Source organism: Silurus aristotelis (genome assembly GCF_946808225.1).
Source record: "Silurus aristotelis genome assembly, chromosome: 17".
NCBI lineage: Eukaryota > Metazoa > Chordata > Actinopteri > Siluriformes > Siluridae > Silurus > Silurus aristotelis.
In genome coordinates, this window is record NC_139590.1 from 3,368,405 (window position 1) to 3,390,904 (window position 22,500).

Consider the following 22,500-nt stretch of genomic DNA (forward strand, 5'->3'; position numbering starts at 1 on the left):
ATAGACAGACAGCACAGAGTTTGTGAAAATACTGATATGATTTGATGATTGAGTGAGTGTGTGTGTGTGTGTGTGTGTGTGTGTGTGTGTGTGTGTGTGTGTGTGTGTGTGTGTGTGTGTGTGTTTTTGTGTTAGGCCTGTAAAAACTATTCACTCTGTTCATCTCCATCACAATAAACTCGTGTTTCATGAATAAACCTCAGCTCACTATTTTTCACATATAAGCGCTTAAAGTGAGATCTTAGGAGCAGGGATGTGGGTGAGGCTATGTGAATTATTGATTATGCATGTGGGTGGGGTTATGCAAATGAGAGGGTGGTTGGCGTGGAAGGGGAAGTGAAATGAGCATGAAGGTGAGGACATGAGGTCAGGGTCAGACTGTGTGTTTATCCGACGTGTGGTTATCAACGCTTCATCAGACATCATTATTGTGAGGTGTGTACAGTAATACAGGAGTTGTGCTCCTCCCATTATAAAACATCCCAATATATTGACATGGAAGGAAAAAAAATTATTAACAAAATTCATTTAAATTTCAAATATTTTAAGGTTGAAATGGAAATAGAAATATATGCAAGGGGGTGAAAACTTCTGCAGGATGTTGTGTAGTTTGTGTATATGTGCATATATATTTGGTCTAGTATGACTGAAATTCCTCTGTGTGTCTGCTGTGTGTGTGTGTGTGTGTGTGTATTGTACACTCTTAGCCATGCAACTGACCTTACCTGCATTGCAGTGTATGAACATGTGCTAGAGGTGTTCAGGTGTGTATGTGTTGCGTGTACCTTTCCTGACATTGCTGTCGGTGGTGCGGAACTCGCCGGCGCTGAGCAGGAAGCAGGCGCGGTCGTGCGGGTAGCGCCCGGTCCCTGTTGCCGGACTCCTGTCGTCTGGCCCTAGCACTTGATCTATTGTAGGGCAGTCCTCGTTAGCCAGGGCCGCGTTAGCCGCGTCCCCGTTCTGCTTCGAGTCTAATCACACACACACACACACACACAGAGCAACAAAGATGAGACAGAGAGATACACAACACAAAATACGCAGACACACACTGTTCAAACAATTACAACAAACAATATACACTACTCTCACAACACACGCACACACACACATACAAACACACACAAACTACATACACGCTAAATACACACTACACACACACTATCCACATATTACATACAAACTAAACACACACATACAATACACACCCTACATGTACACTGCACACATATACTACATATTCACTACCCAAACTTCACTGCAAACACACTATACATACGCTACACACATATACACACCCACTCTACACACACACACACACACACACACACACACACACACACACACACAACAGTGCTGATGTGAGAAACACATGACTTTCCAGAAAGAGAAGCCGCAGAGGAGTGAGTACTTATAGCCTCCAAGGCAGCTGCCAAATTTAATCTTGCAGCTCAACAATTTACATAAATAACCCCGGAGGAAGACATGGAGAGACTGGAGCAGAGGGAGCAAAAGTATTGGGACACCCGGCTTTTCCCAGCCATATGTAGTTCTTCCACCAAACTGTGATCAGAAAGCTGGAGCCACACAGTTTTACAGGACGTCTTTGGATGCTGGAGCATGAAATTTTCCCATTAACTAAAACTAGGTGACCAAAAACCAGTTCCAGCATGATAATGCCCCTGTGCACAAAGCCAGCTTCATGAAGATCTGCTATACATGGCATGGAAGGGAAGATCTCCTGCGATCTCTTTGAGCTCAACCCTTCAGAATGAATGTGAACATCGACTGCACCCCAGACCTTCTCACCTCACCTACATCAGTACTTGAGTTTTCTCTTACAAAGAAGAATGGAGCTTCTTATATATTACAAATGAGGACTAAATAAGGGAGTTAAAAAAGAAACGCATAACATTGTTATGGTCACGTGTCCACAAACTGAGAAGGAACACTTCATTATGAAGATCGTTCGTTAGCCTTTTCTGTCTGCTTTATCCTTTTTTCCAAGTCATGAGATTATACGTTATAAAATTGTTAACATTTTGCAAAATGGAAGCGACTAACTGAATAATGAAATGATAAAATTTTACCTCAATACAACTAAACACTCAACAGAATAAAGAAATGTTTCTTCATGTATGATACATATGAGATGAAACACATTCACGGTTTGTGTGTTTTATAAGAATATGATAATTACTCCAGCAGTTTGCTGTTCGACATTATATTGATATATTTTGCATATTAAAGAATTATGTACATTTAATCTATTTATGTTTCATTTAATGTCCTGAAACGGCCATTGAACAAGTCGACTCGTGTTCAGATATACACTATATGCTTCCTTGGATTCTCTCTCTTGAACATTTGGCTTGTCTACTTTCCAAAGAACTGTGAAACATCAAGTTTTGAAGTTTTACATCTTCACATCTGAATGTAATCTAGAGCGCTGACACTGAAGACTTCTTCCAGATATTTTCTGTAATGAAAAAAGAAATCTCCTTACTTGTAGTGTCCACCTGATGAAGAATTTGAATGAGAACATCAATACAGAACTGCTGCCGGTACAGAAAATCCATTAACACCCCATCCTTCTGACCAATCAGAATTCAGAGCTAGTACAAAAATCAGTAAACCCTCCTATGTTTCTGACCAATCAGAATTCAACAATGCAGTGGTGTAAATGACTGCTGTCTCTGTTGGGCCCTTGAGTAAGGCCCATAATCCTCAGCGACTCTCATATTTTATAAACGAGATAAATCGAAGTCGTTCTGTAAAACAGTCACAAAGGACGATGCTGGAAAGGTTCACACCTGAACTTTCAAAACATGTCCAATTAAACTGACAATAGGGAAAGTTTCTTCTGAAAGCCACATGATGAAATCGCAAGAGGAATAAAACCTGCTGCAGTGTGTAGGCTGAGAGAGAGGGATGAAGAGAGGAATAGAGAGAGAGAGAGAGAGAGAGAGAGAGAGAGAGAGAGAGAGAGAGAGAGAGAGACTCAGTGACAGGTCGCAGAAACAGCAGCAGTGTGGAGACCCGCAAAAAAAAAGTCCCTTATACCCCATTTACCATGAGTGTGCAGCTTTCCCACTGTGGGGATCCCCTCACACACACACACACACACACACACACACACACACACACACACACACTAAAATGCATATTCATACACACTCATACGTATGCACACTTGTACTCCTACATACTCGTACACTTATCCACACACACTCACAAAAAAAAGTATACATTCATATCACACTCACGCTTAGTCACTACTCACTGACTCTTTCATACGCGCACACACACACACACACACACACACACACACACACACACACACACACACACACACACACACACAACAAATACTATCACACTGACTCACATACACTCATCACTCAAACTCCCTCACACACTCACATATTAATGCACACACAAATACTCATATAATCTCATACATATTCACATACTCACGTTCTTACATGCACACACACACTCACACACACACACACCGACATACTCTAACACACAAACACACACACCCTGACATACTCTAACACACAAACACACACACACACACACACACACACACACACACACACACACACCGACATACTCTAACACAGAAACACACACACACTTACTGACATACTCTAACACACAAACACACACTTACTGACATTAACACACACACACACACACACACACACACACACACACACACACACACACACACACACACCGACATACTCTAACACACAAACACACACACACTTACTGACATACTCTAACACACACACACACACACACACACACACACACACACACACACACACACACACACACACCGACATACTCTAACACACACACACACACACACCGACATACTCTAACACACAAACACACACACACTGACATACTCTAACACACAAACACACACACACTGACATACTCTAACACACACACACACACAGACACACACACACACCCCTACAAGCTCTTAACACACACTCATGGACATACTCTAATACACACACACACACTCATTGTGTTATTAACATTGTTTGTTGTTTCCAGCAGTCATAATACGATGAGATAACAGGAAGTACACTTTATGGCCAAAGGTTTGTGGACACCTGACCATAAGATTACTATGTACTATGTCTTTTTTAACATCTCGTTCAATATTTCCTGTTATAATCATCTCCACTCTTCTGGCCAGATGTTCCACTAGATTTTGTGTGAGATTCATTCAGCTACAAGGATGTTAGTGAAATCAGAAACTGATGTAGGTGAGGTGATGAGGCCTGGGTGCAGGAGATCTTTCACTCCGACCCATGTAAAGCATATCTTCATGTTGCACAGGGGCTTTGTCATGCTGGAACAGGGTTTGGGTCTCCTAGTTGAAGAAGTAAAGGGGAAACTCTTATGTTACTGCATCCAAAGACGTCTTATACTGTGTGTGTAGCCACATAGGGTAACTTCTTTAGCAGAACATTCAAAGCAGTGTGACACACACACACACACACACACACACACACACACACACACACACACACACACAAACATACCTGCTCTGTTGATCTCGATGATCTCTTCCTGTGCCAGGGGGCAGTCCCCTGCTATGCTGCCGCCCAGCACGTTACCCATGATCCTGTGCGGCGAGGCGGTGGCCATGGCCAGAGCGTCCGGTTTGCAGTAATTGGGCGAGCCGGGCTGCGGGGCTCGCGGGATGTGTTTATTCTTCTTCTTCGGCAGCTTCTGCTTGGCCATGGCCAGCGAGTAGTACATGCCGAAGTTGTTGACGATGACGGGCACGGGCATGGCGATTGTGAGCACGCCAGCCAGGGCACACAGAGCGCCGACCAACATGCCAGACCACGTCTCGGGGTACATGTCGCCGTAGCCCAGCGTGGTCATGGTGACCACGGCCCACCAGAAGCCGATCGGGATGTTCTTGAACGAGGTGTGAGCGCTGGCGGTAGGGTCGCCTGGGTCGGCGCCGATCCTCTCGGCGTAGTAGATCATGGTGGCGAAGATCAGCACGCCGAGAGCCAGGAAAATGATCAGGAGCAGGAACTCGTTGGTGCTGGCACGCAGAGTGTGGCCCAGCACACGCAGCCCGACGAAATGGCGCGTGAGCTTGAAGATCCTCAAAATCCGGACGAAGCGGACGACGCGCAGGAAGCCCAGCACGTCCTTGGCGGCCTTTGACGACAGACCGCTCAGCGCCACCTCCAGGTAGAAGGGCAGGATGGCCACGAAGTCAATGATGTTGAGCGAGCTCTTGAAGAACTCGGCCTTGTCGGGGCAGAAGATGACACGCGTGAACACCTCAATGGTGAACCAGATCACGCACACGCCTTCCACGTAGGTCAGCCAGCTGTCCGTCACCACCTCGAACACTACCTCCTCGCGCGTCACGTTGCCCACCGTCACGTTCTCGGTGCGGTTGTAGATGGTGTTAAACGCTTCGTGCGTCTCCAGGCAGAACGTCGAGATCGAAATGAGGATGAAGAAGAGCGAGCCAAACGCCACGTACTGAGGATTCAGAAAGAGAGAACGAACATCAGCATGTCTTCTCTGAAATGCTACATATCAGGATTTACATTCAGTATGAATTCTTGAAACTTTCAGGACCTCAGGGACAATTGTGACCCTTTATATTTAATTTTGGACATTATTCCCATATGTTGCTTTTAAATTTTTTTTTTACACGATTACGGGGGACAAAGAGACACTGAAACTCTTCCCCTGCAGAGGACATCCAGGAAAGTTGCTTCATTCCACCAACAGAGGGTGCCAGATACCACAATCATGAAATGGGACTGAGAGATGCTGAGATAGGGATAGAAAACGAGTGTGTGTGTGTGTGTGTGTGTGTGTGTGTGTGTGTGTGTGTGTGTGTGTGTGTGTGTGTGTGTGTGTGTGTGTGTGTGTGTGTGTGTGTGTGTGTGTGTGTGTGTGTGTGTGTGTGTGTGTGTGTGTGTGTGTGTGTGTGTGTGTGTGTGTCATTAGCCGTAAAATGCCACTGCACCCAGACAAGGAAAACAGCTCTGGGGAAAAGGGAAAAATGTGAAAAGATAAGGGGGAAAAAGAAGGCGGAGATAAAGGGATGCATTTTCAAATTAAAGGTATGATGATTGGTAAAAAAAACAAAATAAAATAAAAAGGTTTTAATGATGTTTGTAACGGTTATGACGAGACACATGGTGTGAGAGATAAACTGGGATGCAAAGCGAGAACGATAGAGTTCTAGAGTGACAGAGAGCGAGATGGCGGAGTGTTATGGAGGAATGTGACGTGATGCGACGCGATGCAACTGTTCTGAAATCAGAGATGTCGCGTCAGCCTCTAATGCAGCGAGATGCCCATCGATCAGCCTGGTGTGAGCACGTCCCTGTCTTTTATCTCCTCCTATCACCTGAAATCAATAGCATCTAATTGTCACTGACTGTCCCCGAATCCAATTACACACACACACACACACACACACACACACACACACACACACACCAATTTTTTTGTGCAGCATTTTACTTTCCCATTTTCACCCCAAAGCTAATTTGTAATGCATAAAATCATTTCATATTGTAGGAAAAAAACACACACTAGATGCACACACTACACACACATAGCTAGCGAAAGGCTTAAGTGTTTGACAGAAGCACCTAAAAAGTCCTGTCCTTAAGGACGTTTCTCAAATAGCAGCAGTCGGGGTCGATCCCCTCGTGATGGCACGAGCAGCGGCGGTAATGAAGGACTCAAAGCGTCCTGGGAGGATCGAGCAATTCCCCAACCCGATTATCATGAACTAATTTTTGACGAGCCCATCTCATCTCGGCCTCAAAACTCTGACGAGGTGCCCCACGTCACTCTCATACATTCTCTGCTCCAGATACGCCCGAGCTCCACATACCGAATGCCAAAAGCCTGAAATGAACACATCCAGCCACCAGATAATTTCGGTAGTACAATGCGTTCGAATGATCGTCTGGCAGTAGCATGAAAAAGACATTTTGAAAGTCTACCATTCCAGATGTTTTAGGCGGTAATAATGTCCCTGGGTTTCTAGACGACTGGAATTCAGCAGCACCATCTCTTGAAAAATATTCCCAGGAAGTCCTACGATGGAGATGCGTTCCAATGACACCAATAATTTAACAGAGCAATTTACAGAACTGTACTTTATAATCCGCAGGTTCACGCATGGAGGGCGGAGCATACGTCGCATACGTTTACCTGCCGCGTGAAACGTTAAACATTTGTACAATTTTGTGGTATCGCAATCGTCATCAGAGGATTGAACAATCCTCAGACCATCGTAACTCAGGGACCATCATGGTATCGGATCATTTAGGGGCATTTCAAAAAGTTTCCGAAAAGATACAGAAATTCCCTACGAATATCCGGAGAAGCAACAAGGAGGAACAAAACTGTCTGTTCTCTCTGAATGGGAGGAGCATATGAGGTCAGGTATGTAGAAAAGGGTATCTTGGAGGAAGTGATTGTTGGACTCCCAACCCCTGCTATGATATTGGAAAACCGGGAATTTTCAAAAATCTAAAATTAGGCTGAAATTAAAAGGAGAAATAAGGATCAGTATCCCATGCCGAACGACTTATTTAACAATTATGGATGGGGTCTCCATTTGTTGTCAGGTGACGGTTCCTCGACATCGCCACAACATTTCAATGAGCCGGAAAGTAAATAAACACCAGACGGAAACACGTCTTACTGTTTACTCATGTGCAGTACAGGGACGTAAACGCTTTCCGTGTAGACGAGGAACTTTTTGGAAACGATTTAACACCTTAATTTGACATGAATGATGCAGGTACTGATGTAGGTGAAATGAGGAGGCCTGGGGTGCGTCCAGCATTCCAATTCATCCCAAAGATGGTCAGTAGGGTTTGAAGATCAGCGCTCTAAAGCAGGTTACTCAAGATCTTCCACGCACATCCAACCCACGTAAAGCATATCCTTATAAATCTGGCTTTTGGGCATCAGTCTTGCAGTGGATAAGGCATTGGATCTGAAGGTCGTGAGTTCAAATCCCAGCCATCGCAAGCTGCCACTCCTGGGTCCCTGAGCAAGACCCTTAACCCCATAGTTGCTCAGTTGCATGAAGGAGATAAATGTAAGTTGCTTTGAATATGGGCAATATTAGCTTCAAATGTTCTGATCATTTCCGTTCGCTCTTTTTGTTTATTCCTCCAAACGTCCTGCTCTAATTCCAGGGCTGTTTGTTGGTGTTAATCGATCAAATGCATAAAAATGCTGTTAAAAATAAAATAACCTTTGTTTATAGCCCTTTAAGGGCTCGCAAAAGTGCTGACGTGGACCCCGGGAATAATTCACGTTTCACACTGCTGCTCTAAAGCTCCTGTACCTGCTGTGCAAGTCTTCTCCATCCACAGTCGGGGTGTTCAAAGATTTAAAGCGGCAGGATAGAGGCCTTAATGGCATTAGTGAAAAAGAGGCCACGCTTTAAAGGGTAGTGTGTGCAAGCCGCTGGCGTACCTCAATCAGTACTTAAGTTTATAATGATTATATGAGTTTATAATGATAATAATTTGTAATGTCAAGTTACATTAAGTTTGAGCTGCGGTATGTCATTTCTAAAAAAATATATATATACACAAACATTATCTGATCTCTTTAAATCGGATTGTTGCAGAAATTTGGAACCATTTAAAATGAAATTACCAACAATTAAACAAATATTCTTACAAGCATTTTTTTGGGGGGATGTGCAAATTTTTTTATTGGCCCTGAAATTAGCCCCATCTGTTGTCTGGATGGGAGAGGTATAGTCTCTGTTTTCTTGTCAATCAGGGCAAGATTAACCAATCACATGTGTCTCTGAGATTTGCAGAAAAGGGTAGAAAGACAAATAGCTTAAAAAAAAATAAACTGTTGGCTGTTTTTATGTAACGGGAAAATCAAGGACAAAAAAGGTGGATGAAAAGGAGTGAAGTCAGCACCCTGAGGCGGACGTCTGAGCTGTCCATGCCGTCCAGGGTGTACTTTCACCTCATGCCCATTTTTTTCCGGAAGGCGCAGAATCTGTAACCAGCGAAAAAGTCATCGACCGAAGACGAACAAACAAGTAAACGAGTGAACGAGATCTGATGATGAACAGTTGATGGACATCGTTTTCCTCCTCGCATCACGAACATAATCGGGGCCTGCTGACTCGTGTCTGAGAGCATCTGACAGCTGAGTCAGCGCATTCGCTCAGAGAGCGCGAGTCAACGATCAGCAGCCCTGACGCATTCATCATAACCATCACACACCTTCGCGTTAAAGATTTGTGCCACTCTTCTCAGGTGTAGCTTTTCTATTTTTGTGCAAGTTCAGGAAGTGACATCACCAGTGCACTCATGACTTATTACAATATTATCTACGACAGGGAGGATGGATTTTCTTTGTCTGTCTTATTCCTTTTACACTACAGCAATAAGACAAGCATGGAATGGAAGACATGGAATACTTTTTGTCCCCTTATAGTTACATTTCAAGTTGAGCAACATTCACATGACTAATTACTTCCTGGTTTTGTTTGTCTGTTCCTCCGAGACATACTGTATAAAGCCCGTTAACACACTGTATCTTTGTGCTACATTCAGAGGAAAACGCGATCCACCTTCTTCTGCATACATTAACTTATGTACACCTGTGATTGGCTAGTCTTGCTCTGATTGACAAAAAGACAGAGAATATGCCCCTCCCATCCAGATATTTTTTTCTTCTTGCCATTTTCTCAAATCTCACGATTCCCCTGCGAGCACAATCTCATCAGCCTGTTTGCTGGGGGACCAGGCGGGGCTAATTTCAGGGCCGGAAAAAACATTCGCACAACCCCTGGAATGCTTGTGATTATTTGGTTAATGGATTGTTAAATGTTTTTTTTTTAACTATCCAATTGGAACCGATCGCAAAACATTTTTTGGTTTATGGAGCATTACATAACGCACCTGTAACTTTGATACATAGCATCCAACAAACTTAGACACCGGGGACTCGAATGCATTACCTTTTAAAGCATGGACTTTCTTTCATTAACTCCATTAAGACCTTTGTCTTGCTTGATATGCACAGCAGGTACAGGAGATTTAGAGCAGTGGTGTGAAACTAGAATTGTTCCCCAGGCTAGGGCCGTTTCTAGCCTTTTTTGGAGTCCTAGGTGTGATACTGATTGTCACCCCCTCCGCCATCCCACCACAATATTCCACCCCCACACCGTACAAATAATTTGCAAACTTTCATTTAAAGGTTAAACACATTTTAAAATAATTGCAAAATTGCCTAAATTCTAGTATGTCAACATTTACAGTATATTAAGCTTCTAAAGTGGATGAAGGCAGCGACAGGGCAGTGGGGTATCCCTAGGCGACCGCCGAGTTTGCCTTTGCCTAGAAACGGTGCTGCCCCGGGCCATGCCAGGGGCACTTTTTTGGGGAAGTTATAACTCAAGTTTAAACTTGGTGGAGTGGAGGAGTGAAAGATTTGACAGAGTTCAAACAACCACCAAACTGCATCTGCTGGGACCTTAAATAGGATTTTTCTTCCCCCACTTATTTTCATTGAAGTTACCAACACTGGAGACTCGGCTCAGAGAGCAGTTCAGCCATTATACTGCCCCCTGGAGCACAAAAGTTTAAGGGCCTTGTTCAAGGGCCCAGAGTGGCAGCTTGCCGATACCTGTACCTACAGAAGTACCTTCCGATCAGTAACCCTGAGCTTTTACCTCTGAGTTACCACTTCCTCATAAAACCAGAACAAACATGAAATCAAACCCCCCCTTAAAGTATTTCATTCCTCACAATGTACTGTAGAGGAGTAGCAGAGTTTTAAGCTAAACGTTCTGTAGAACACTTTAAAACGGTACCTTGCGATTACAATAGATCATATTTTATCGAGCGAACTCTCATGCCAGCTTGCTTAGTAACGAGATTAGACTCGATATGATGTACAGTACAGCACAGCTTTCATTCAAACTCCCCTGAGACTCTGTATAATTTTATATATATATTTTTTAACACTGCTCTTATCCCTCGTCCCGTTCAGCTCAGTGCTTGGACCCCGTTCACGTCTAATTCCTTTAAGATTTTCCTTTCTCTGTTTCAATGTCTTAAAAAAACACAAAAAAAACAGGAAATGTCTACAGGGCAACTAGGAACGGCGTACGCAAGCAAACAGCAGACCCAGTAAAGACCTTTGTGCTTGTGTGTGAGTGGACACGGATGATTTTGTCAAATCGCACAAAACAAAACTGCGTTTTAGCTGTGAAATTGTTGGACGTGAGCATCTGTGTTCCTCCGCAGCCTCGTCTCGGTGTAAAAACACAACCTGCATTGCTGTGAGGCTGACTGCAGCAAGTTTAAACATTCCCCCCGAACACGACTGCAGCAGCCACACACACACACACACACACACACACACACACACACACACACACACACACACACACACACACACACACAGACACACACACACACAGTAATCCTCTGTCTGCAAATCCCACCAATACCAGCGCAATCTTCAGGGATTTCCTATCGCAATAGAAATCACATCCACCGTGATGTAATTCGGACAAACGATCGGGACGTTCTTCTATAAATCGCCCAGACGTGGCGTTTAGGCATGTTCACACGACACGGAACGAAAACACATCAGGAGAGCAGATCTGGGTGCAGTGGAAGAGGCTGTGGCGCAGAACGGGAAGGCAAACGGATAGAGAAAGAAAGATAGACAGAAAAATTCCCTCCATGTTAATTGGCTTTATACCGAATATATATACATCGAATACTCAATTCTGATTGGTCAGAGGGTCCCTACTTTTTCTGAGCAAAAGCTCATTGGGTTTATCATACCGTAGTTTTTCTAAGGATGATACAAGTGCATCGAAAGAAAATATATTTGAAAAGAGAGTCTCCGGTGCCAGTTACAAAAGTATTGGGACACCAGACTTTCCCAGCCATATGTGGTTCTTTTTCTCAAACTGCTGACGCAAAATTTGATTCACACAATTGTATAGGATGGTTTTGGTTGGGGGAACATGAAATTTTGCCTTTACTTGAACTAGGAGATCCAAACCTGTTCCAGCATGGCACTGCCTATGTGCTCAAAGCCAGCTCCATTAAAATACATTGGGTTGGGTTGGAGTGGAAGATCTCCTGCTATAGAGCTCTTAGAAGTGGAAGCCCAGTGGTTAAGGCTCTGGATTACTGATTAGAATGTCTTGCCACTCTTGAGTCCTTGATCAAGACCCTTAACCCTCTGTGTTCCAGGGGCACTGTATCATGTCGGACCCTGTACTCTGATCCCAGCTTCCTAACATCAGGGGACCGAATTTCACTGTGCTGTAATGAACATGTGGTACAAGTAAAAAGCACATCTTCCTTCGTCCTTCAACCCTATTGAACATCTTTGGGATAAATCCCTCACACTGACTGTACTCCAGGCCTCATCATCTCACCTACCTGACTTTTCACCTTTGAATTAATCTCTCACATATCTCCACAAGCACACTCCAGAATCTAGTGGAACATCTTCCCAGAAAAGTGGAGGTTATTATAAAAATGAATAATGGAGACTCGAGATGCGAAACGAGATGCTTAAAAAAGAAGCATATCGAAATCTTACGGTCAGGTGAAAAGAAAATCGAACGCTTTCGGACAGGTTGTGGTTTAAAAAGCAGGGCTATGGTTATCACCCTGACCTTGATGATTTTCCTATGTGTCATTCCTTTCATAGCGATACAGTCAATTCCCATTTCTTTCCTACACTTCTTCATACTTTCTCTTCCCTCGTAATATCACAGTGTCCTCGTTTTCTTTCGTTCAATCCGCCTCTCTTACACGTCCTCTTCCTCCACTGCTTCAGCTTTTCTGTCACATCCTTCATAATGTCCCGATGAGCGATTCGATTTGATGAGTAAACATGCCATGTGCAGCACGCGCACACACACGGAAGTGGACAAACACACACCCCGAGAGTTCGCAGAGGAAAAGGAAATTCCCACTCGGAACAAATCTCAGGGAATCGTAATTGCTACGATGTTCCAGCAACAATCCAGAAACATTTGTAATAATCAGTTTCACAAAATTTCCAGAACATTGAGGGAACGTTATCACTGCAATGCTCCAGCAACAATCCAGAAACATTCCCTGTGATAAACAATCCTTTCCACAAAATTATTAAAATATTGAGAGACGTTCCAGCAACGATCTTAAAAACATTTGCTGTTACACCGTGGGACATTCTCGTGACGCTTCAAAAAGATCTCCTTTAATAATCATCTGTTAATGTTACTAGAACATTAAGGAAGCATTCATTTGGTAACCTGATGCAAACATGCAAATGGATTTTTAATGTAAAAAGTAAAAAAAAGTTTATTCAGTATTCGGAAAAAACGTCGGCTGTGAAACGTTCCTAAGATGGTCTCTCAGGTCTTTGAACCGTTCCTGAGATGTTTCAGAAACATCTGCATTAATAATCATTTGTTCCCTCAACATGGGGTTCCTCGAAACGTTGAGGAAATGTTATTGCTGCGACATTCTTGCAACTATCCCGAAACATCACCTGTAATAATCAGTCCTTCCCACAACAATATGAGGAAACGTTATTGCTGCGACATTCCAGCAACAATCTTGAAATCATTTACTGTAATAATCAGTTCTTTTTTTTAAATTGTCAGAATATTGAGGGAACATTATCGCTGCAACGTTCCAGCAACGCTTCAGAAATATCTACTGTAATAATTGTCTGCTCGTCAATGTTACTAGAAAATTGAGGAAAAATTTATTGTGGGAAAATAACGCAAGCATGCAAACAGTATTTAGTGTAAAAAGTATGTTCCTGCAGCATTCAGAAAAACGTTAGCTGCGGAACATTCCTGCAACGTTTCCAAAACATTTGCTGTGAAGTTCCTTTATTTTCCACCGTTAAAGTGTTGCGTTGATGCTACGTTAATGGAGGCTGTGCAGTCATCTAACTGCAAGTCCTGTCAAGTGTCCCTGCCTGAAGAGACGAAGAACAGAACGACTCTGGAACGACGAGGAAGAAAGCAAACACGCCAAACCCAGATAATTAGCACCAACCAGGCAGAGTGAAAGGAGCTTAGCACGCATCAGTCAGCTAAATCATCCGCGTGTTTGTGATGCGTCTGCGTTGACGTCTGGACGTCTGCACCTCATCTAATACGACCTTGGGGTTATCAAACATTATTATTACTGACTCATCGCTGTCACAGTGTCCCGGGGAGAGACCGAGAGTGTACACACACGAGCAGGAGAGGACGTGCGCCCTCACACACACACACACACACACACACACACACACACACACACACACACACACACACACACACGTCTGACCATAGCTGATGATGTTCCTCGAAGTGAAATCCCCAATCGTTTCATTCAGATGATCAGAACAGCACCACAGCTGGATATTTTACAACACATAGGAATTTGTAACCTTTTACGGCTACACTAAATGTTATGAGCGTCTGGAAAACAAGCCGGCGCGACACTTCGCCGGGAACAGACAGCTTTCAAGAACGTCATTACAATTAAATGGTATGAAGAACGCAAGCTGGTTTCTTATTCCAGAAATAGTAATGTCCCTGATTACGAATATCATCACAGAGGAACAAATAAACACGCGCACAAATAGCAACAACAATAAAACCAAGATAAAAATAAGAACATTATTATTAGAAAATAGATCAACCAACTTCTGTACTTCTGTCAAACACTGCAATATTTAGCGTATGTTAGCTGCTGGCTACCCAACTGTTAAGGTGGTTTGTTGGAGTGTGTATAAAACCAGTGTGTGTTTTTCAAAAATTTGTGGACACCTGATCATAAAATTTGCATGTTCTCCTCATTTCCACATTAAGTTCCCATTCGCTCTAATAATAACCTCCACTCTTCTGTGAAGATTCCTTTAGTTCCATTAGACTTTGTGGAGATTCGTGTAAGATTCATTCAGCCACAAGGGTGTTGGAAAAGTCAGGTAGTAATGTAGGTGAGGTGAGGAGACCTGGAGTGCAGTCTGCGTTCACATTTATTTCAAAGGTTCTCAATAGGGTTCTATTGTACTCCAGTACTCCAGAAACACCTGCTGTAATAATCAGTCCTTTCCACAACATTATTAGAATATTTACATTTACGGCATTTAGCAGACACCTCATCCAGAGCAACTTACAACTGAGGATTAAGGGCCTTGCTCAAGGGCCCAGCCATAGCAGCTTGGTGGTGCTGGGATTTGAACCTATGACCTGCAGATCCAGAGTCCAATGCTTTACCACTGAGCTACAACCTCATATTGATGGAATGTTCTCGCAAAGCACCAGAATCATCCTCTGAAATATTAATTTCCTCAAAATTCTCAGAATATTGAGGGAATATTATCGCTGCAACGTTCTCGCAATGCTCCAGAAACATCTGCTGTAATAATCAGTCCTTTCCACATTCTCAGAATATTGGGGGAATGTTATAACTGCAACGTTCTCGCAATGCTCCACAAACACCTTCTGTAATAACTAGTGCTTACCACATTCTTATAATATTGAGTGAACCTTATCGCTGCAACCTTCTTGCAATGCTTTAGAAACATCCACTCTATTAATCATTTCCTCAACATTATACAGAATATTAATGGGAATGTTGTTGCTGCAATGTTCTCGCAATGCTCCAGAAACACCTGCTGTAGTAGGCAGTCCTTTTCACAACATTATTAGAGTATTGATGGAACGTTTTCACTGCAACATTCTCGCAATGCTCCAGAAACCGTATGTCACCTTTATCAGAACTTTGAGGGAGCGTTTATTTGGAAACATTCCCGCAAAGTTCTACCAAACCATTTCGCAACGCTCTAGAAACATCTGCTGTAATAACCATTTATTTGTCTACGTTATTATAACGTTAAAGGAGCGTTAATTTAAGAAGCTTCCAGCAAAGTTCTACAAAAAAAATATATATATAATAATCGGCAGTAGAGATGATTTGCTCCTTGACGTTATCAGAAAATTGAGGGAACGTTATCGCAAGAACGTCCCAGCAATGTTCCGGAAACTTCCGCTGTAATCACGGTAAAAGGAAACACGCTTTGTGGCATAATTCATCACAGCATCCACGTCGTATCGTCCGGCTGCAGGCTTCTTGATAAGCTCACGCTCTGGGATGGAGAAGAATTTACTGCACCAATCCGACTGCAGTGTTTTTACGGAGAGAGAAAGAAAGACAGAGAGAGAGAGAGAGAGAGAGAGAGAGAGAGAGAGAGAGAGAGAGACACACACACACACACACACACACACACACACACACACACACACACACACCACACACTACTCAGCACCAGGACAGGATCAGTGAGAGTGGGTGAAGGTGTGTGGTGTGGTGTTGGAGTCAGCGTGATGGACAGGATGGAGACTGCACTCTGTCTCTCTGTCATAAAGTGTACAGCGTGTTTCTGTGGATTGACATTTGAAGCTGAAACCAGGCTTCTCTTCTCCTTTTCTCTTCATCTACTGTTTCTCCACTACACCCGACCTCTCTTTGTATTCAACACCACACACACTCAAGCACATACACATAGCTGAGAGAATCTCCACCCCTGGTATAATCTACTAAATGCACTGCACCAACTGACTAGCACAGCAACATAGACAGAGAACATGCTCTTCACACGCTACACACAATCCACACAATTAACTGTCTCAATTCTTCTTCAATTCCGAGACGTTCGAAATTTTAATAATACATTTTTTTTTGAAAAAGAGTCCATTACAGCACAGTGAAATTCCTATCCCAAATTGTTTGAAAGATATAGTCCGAGCACAGGTTCAGACATGATACTGGAGCAGGGAGGGTTAAGGGCCTTGCTCAAGGGCCCCAACAGTGGCTGCTTGGTGGTGCTGGGGTTTAAATCCCCAACCTTCTATTTAGTAACCCAATAGCTTAACCGTTGAACAACCCCGAAAAACGGATGTGTCTCCACTGTAGATTTACTGTAATAACCGTTTCTCAAAGTTATAAGAACATTAAATGAACGTTATCTCTGGATCGTTCTGCTACCTTTCCAAAAATATAATAATGTAATAATGGTTTGCTTTATAACGCTATAATGCTGTATAAGAATGATGAGGAAACATTACAGTTTGTAAGGAAGATCTAATTATGATTCGCTTCACAACACCAATGGAACTTTGAGGGAACGTTGTCTGTGGAACATTCCTGCAATAATAATGGATAGATTCACAATGCCAAAGATGAAGAAAGGCATGATGTGAGGGAATGTTATTTTTGGAACCCGCAAGCAATATTCTGAAAACGTCGGCTGTAAATAACCATTTGTTTCTCGAAATTATGATAACATCGAGAGAACGTTATGTCTGGAACGTTCCAGCAACAGTAAAAAAACAACATGTGTAACAATGGTTCGCTTCATAATGATATGAAAACTGTGAGGAAATATTACATTTGGTAAGAAAGATCTGCTCTAATTATGGTTTGCTTCACAACACAACTGGAACATTGAGGAAACATTTTCGATGGAACATTCCTGCTATAATAATGGATAGCTTCACAATGGTAAAGATGCTAAAAGCTAATGATGTGAGGGAATGTTATTTTTTGAAACAGACATGCAATATTCTGCAAACATCTGCTGTAATAATGTTAGTTATTAAAACATTGCGGGAACAGTATCTCCAGAACATTCCAGCAACGTTCTATAAACAACTAGTGTAATAATGGTTTGCTTCATAATTGTGAGGAACGTTTGGAAGAAAAAACTACTGCAATCATGGTTCGTTTCACAACACAATTAAAACTTTAAAGTAACATTCATGCAATAATATTAGATAGCTTCACAATGCTAAAAGATGCTAAAAGGAATGATGGGATGAAATGTTATTTTCAGAACTGAGAGACAATATTCTGGAAAAATCTGCTGTAATAACCGTTTGTGTCTCATAACCATTAGAATGGTCAAAGAACGTTGTCTCTGGAAGGCTCTAGCAGTAGTCAAAAAACGACTAGTGTAAAAACGGTTCACTTCACAACTCATAAAAAGTATTGTGAGAAGGCTTTATGTTTGGAAGAAAGAGCTGCCGCAATTATGCTTCATTTTCCGACACAACTGAAACGTTGAAGGAACATTTTGTCCATTGTGTATAATGTAATAATGGTTAGCTTCACAACAAAGCTACCAATGAAGAATGTGAATGCTGACTGCACCCCAGACCTCCTCACCTTTGCCATACCAGTTCCTGACTTTACTTATAGCTTTGTGGCTAAATTAATTTTACACAAATCTTCAGAAACACACTACAGAATATAGTGGAACATTTTCTCAGAAGAGTGGATGCTCTAAAAATAATAAATACAGTGAACCCCCTGATAATTCCCGGTTCGGAACTCACGGCTCGGATAATTCGCGGGTTCTCATTTGGAACCTAACTAACAGCAAGTTGCGGATTATATAAAAATTCGCGAGGATCCGCAGCGATGACAGCGAATGTTCAGGAAGGTTAGAAATAACATTTTAAACTGTGTTTTCACTAACAAATTTCATAAATATTTTTAAAAACCTTATTGTATTAAAGTGACAATGTCTAGATGAATTCGGGTACCAGAGGGGCTGCATCCAAAATTTGCACATTTTTGGAACTCACAGGGGGTCTTAGAACACAAGTTTAGCGGGACCACTATAAAAATCACTGGTAGCAGCTTTAATATTACATTTGGCTAAATAAAAAGTAGCACTAGTATATATTCATCATCAGATTTATTGCATCTGGCAGATGCTCTTATCCAGAGCGACTTACAATTATCTTTTTCATACAACTGAGCAGGTGAGGGTTAAGGAATGTGCTCAGGGGCCCAGCAGTAGTGGTGGGATTTGAACTCTGATCAGAAGTCCGCCTTCTTAACCACAGAACAAACCCCTTTCACCAGTAGTAGTTTAGCATGGTCTCAAATACAAAACTGGGAATTTACCAGAACCAGATAAGGAAGCGATGATGTCAGAGCCAGAGTGATGCTGATCAGCAGTTACCCAGCAGTAGCAGCAGCAGAACACAACACCAGTAAGAACAGATGGGAAGAGGGTCACGGCATCCCTTACGCTGACAAATTACCAAGTCCGTACACCGGCCAAGTCCAAAAAACCCACTTGTGTAAGTGTGCTAATGAAATGTAGGACACAGGGGACTATTTGTAGAGCGTCTGTGTGTCGCTGCAACACCTGCTCCGGGGTCACTTCCTGCCACACATGCCGACTCAGCACCGAGCATGACGAAGCACCTGGTGGAGATCTCAGGGCCGAGCGATTCAAGGACGTTGATCATTTTCTTATTAATGTGAGCGGGAGGGTTTTATTCCTCTAGCACAGAAGCAATCTTCCAAGGATCGTGACGTCAACCGTCCAGAAACACCTGTCAATTATTTGTTGCATGTTTTCGCCATACCGTTCGCACAGCGGGCTAGAAACATCTGCCGTGATCATTTGTTTTTCTCCATGTTATCAGGATGTTACGGGAACGTATTCGCTGTAAGATTTATTATCAGAATACTGTAAGAATGAACGTTTCAGCAATGTTTCCAAAATATATATTCAAATGTTATTCAAACAGCGTGGTAACGTTATCATTGTAACGTTCCTGCAACAATTTAGAAATATTTATTTGAATGTTATGGGAACATTGTGGGAATGTTATTAATGTAACTTTCCTGCAACATTTCGAATATCTGTATTTGAATATTATTGGAACTTCATTGGAACGTTGTTGTAACGTGTCTGCAACGTTTCTTAAATACATATTCGAACATTATCAGAACACTGTGGGAATGTTTTTTTGCTGTAACATTTCTACAAATATACATTTGCGGTTATAATTCTTTCTCTTTTACCGTATGGTTTAAAGACAGTGGCATTGAATAAAAGACAGGAGGCGGAGCTGGAGGGAGCAGAGCTGAAGATGTTAGGGTTTTCGTTGGAAGTGACGACAATCGACAGGATTAGAAATGAGTTTATTAGAGGGACAGTGCATGTAGAACGTTTTGGAGACAAGGTGAGGAAGGTGAGATTGAGATGGTTTGGACATGTGCAGAGGAGGGACATGGGGTATATCAGTAGAAGAATGCTGAAGATGGAGACATCAGGAAGGAGGAAAAGAGGAAGACCGAGGAGGAGGTTTTTATGGGTGTGGTGAGGGAAGACATGCAGGTAGTTGGTTTGAAAGAGGCAGATGTAGGTGACGGGGGTTTGCAGACGGATGATCCGCTGTGGCGCCCCCTAACTGGAGAAGCCGAAAAAAGAAGAAGAAGAAGAAGAAAAAGAAGACGACTGTATAACAAAATAAAGAAAACGCTAATTTTGAAACATTTCTGCTGTATTTTAAAACCCCTGCTGTACTAATGGTTTGCTTTAGAACGTTATCAGAACACTGAGGCAACGTTATATTTGGGTTAGCCCTGCAATAAAAAAGAAAACTTTTAATGGAAAAAATCCTAAAAACTTTGGAATGTTGGAAATGTTGGAAAAGCAAAGACTCGACACTGGAGACTCCTTTAATAAATCTTCCAATTAAATTTTTTAAAAGTTTATTACAGTTTATTACTCACACCTAGAACTGCGGACGAAATTATAGACGTTTATATGAATATTGTATCGTTTTCTAGCCATCATAAACATCATATAACGCAAACGGAGGGCCACTTTAGCATTAGGTTTTGGTCTCGGATCTCATTTCCAGTTAGCAATCAGTGAATCTGTGACAGACTTCATCACGCACCTCATTGGATACTATTTATACCGGTGTCATTAAACAGACAAGTGTGTCAGGACACTAGGTAACGTCCCAGTGTGTTGATTAGCCTGTTACCATACACTGATTGCACCGCGGCACGTATGAAGCCATCTTTAACGTCGTGATGTCCTGAGGAGGAAAATCTACGCTTTCAACTTTTGATTTTTGCTCCCAAGAGATGCTTAAAATATAAAATATAAATGCTCCAAACGGGAGATCTCATCCAGTTGAGAATGTTATTGCCGAAACGTCCTTGCAACATTCCAGAAACATCTTCTGTGGTAATCATTCATTTTCTGGACCACTGTGGGAATGTTATCGCTGTAACGTTTCTGCAACGCTCCAGAAACTTTTTCTGTAATAATTTGTTTTCAATTAATCAGAACATTGAGAGGAATGTTCTCACTGTAACGTTCGTGCACCATTACAGAAACATTCACTGTGATAACAATTTGTTTCAACATTATCGGAATGTTGCAGGAATGGTTTTCTTGTAACATTCCTGCAACGTTCCAGAAAACTTTTCTGTTTTGATCGTGTAATTCCTCAAAGCTATCAAAACATTGTGGGAATGTTTTCCATGTAATGTTCCTGCAACGTTCCAGAGAACTTTACTGTATTGATTGTGTACTTCCGCCACAGTATCAAAACATTGTGCGAATGTTTTTGCTGTAACGTTCCTGCAACGCTCCAAGACAACTTTCCACTACAGACAGTACAGACAAGAAAAACCATCCTCCTCGTTATCAGAACATTGTGGAAATGTTTTGGCTGCAACATTCCAGAAAACGTTTCTGTATTGACTGTGTATTTCCATCTTTTTCCTCGAAAGAAGAGTGGAGGATATTATAACAGCAAATGGGGTTCTCTCCACGTCACTCGTTTACTACTGCAAGTTAATAAATGCAAATATCGTTCAAAGTACACGTTAAATACACGTGAGAAAGTCCGGGTGGAAAGTCTGGTCCCGGCCGAATCTGCACCGGAGACGCAGCGCTTGTGGTGATAAAAACGAAGAAAAACTAAGCTCCATTTACCTTCCGCATCGCATCTCATTTTACTCGCACTACATCATCTGATGCCCACACCATCATACATTCGCAGCCAATATACACACAACTGCATGCATGCATTGCTTTTACACACACACAAAAACACACACACACACTCAGAGAAAATTGGTATTAGTCGAGGTGCTTTGCAGTTCGCTGCACTGAATCAGCACAAAAGCAATCAATAGAATCATTTGGATGAAAAACAGAGGGTTTAATTACGAATCGATGAAGAAAATCCGCCAGACGAGAGAATCCTAAATCATACACACGAGTCACGGGCAAGACTTAACGAGAGCGCGAACGAGTGTGTGAAACGAAAGAAAGAGAGAGAGGGGAAAACAAGTACAGTGCTTCAGTGCTAATGCAATCTAATGAAGCAGTGTGGCTCAGACATCAAAAGAGAGAGAGAGAGGGAGAGAGAGAGAGAGAGAGAGAGAGAGAGAGAGAGAGAGAGAGAGAGAGAGAGAGAGAGAGAGAGAGAGCAAAAGAGAGCAAAAGAGAGGGAGAAAGAGAGGGAAAGAGAGAGTGAGAAGAGGGAAAGGGAATAAGATTGACAGAGAGTGAGAGAGAGAAGGAGAATAAGAGAGAAAGCGAGACAGCAAGAGGATAGAAAGG

General features: G+C 42.4%; 1 protein-coding gene across 9 annotated transcripts in view; it reads right to left on the reverse strand.

Annotated features, from left to right (window-relative positions):
* Nucleotides 1-22,500, reverse strand: part of kcnc3a (potassium voltage-gated channel, Shaw-related subfamily, member 3a) — a 142,208-nt gene that overhangs the window by 74,699 nt on the left and 45,009 nt on the right. For 7 of the 9 annotated variants that reach the window (XR_014537618.1, XM_083566923.1, XM_083566919.1 and 4 more), the window contains exons 3-4: nt 4,575-5,544; nt 786-971 (exon numbers count right to left, since the gene is read on the reverse strand). Coding sequence is in view for 8 of the 9 variants with exons in the window: in XM_083566923.1 (XP_083423049.1) it covers nt 786-971; nt 4,575-5,544 (1,156 nt within the window). In the remaining variant the exon portion in view is untranslated. Of the gene's footprint in view, nt 1-785; nt 972-4,095; nt 4,403-4,574; nt 5,545-22,500 lie in introns of those variants that run through there. The other 2 variants (XM_083566925.1, XM_083566924.1) reach the window with 2 other exon arrangements.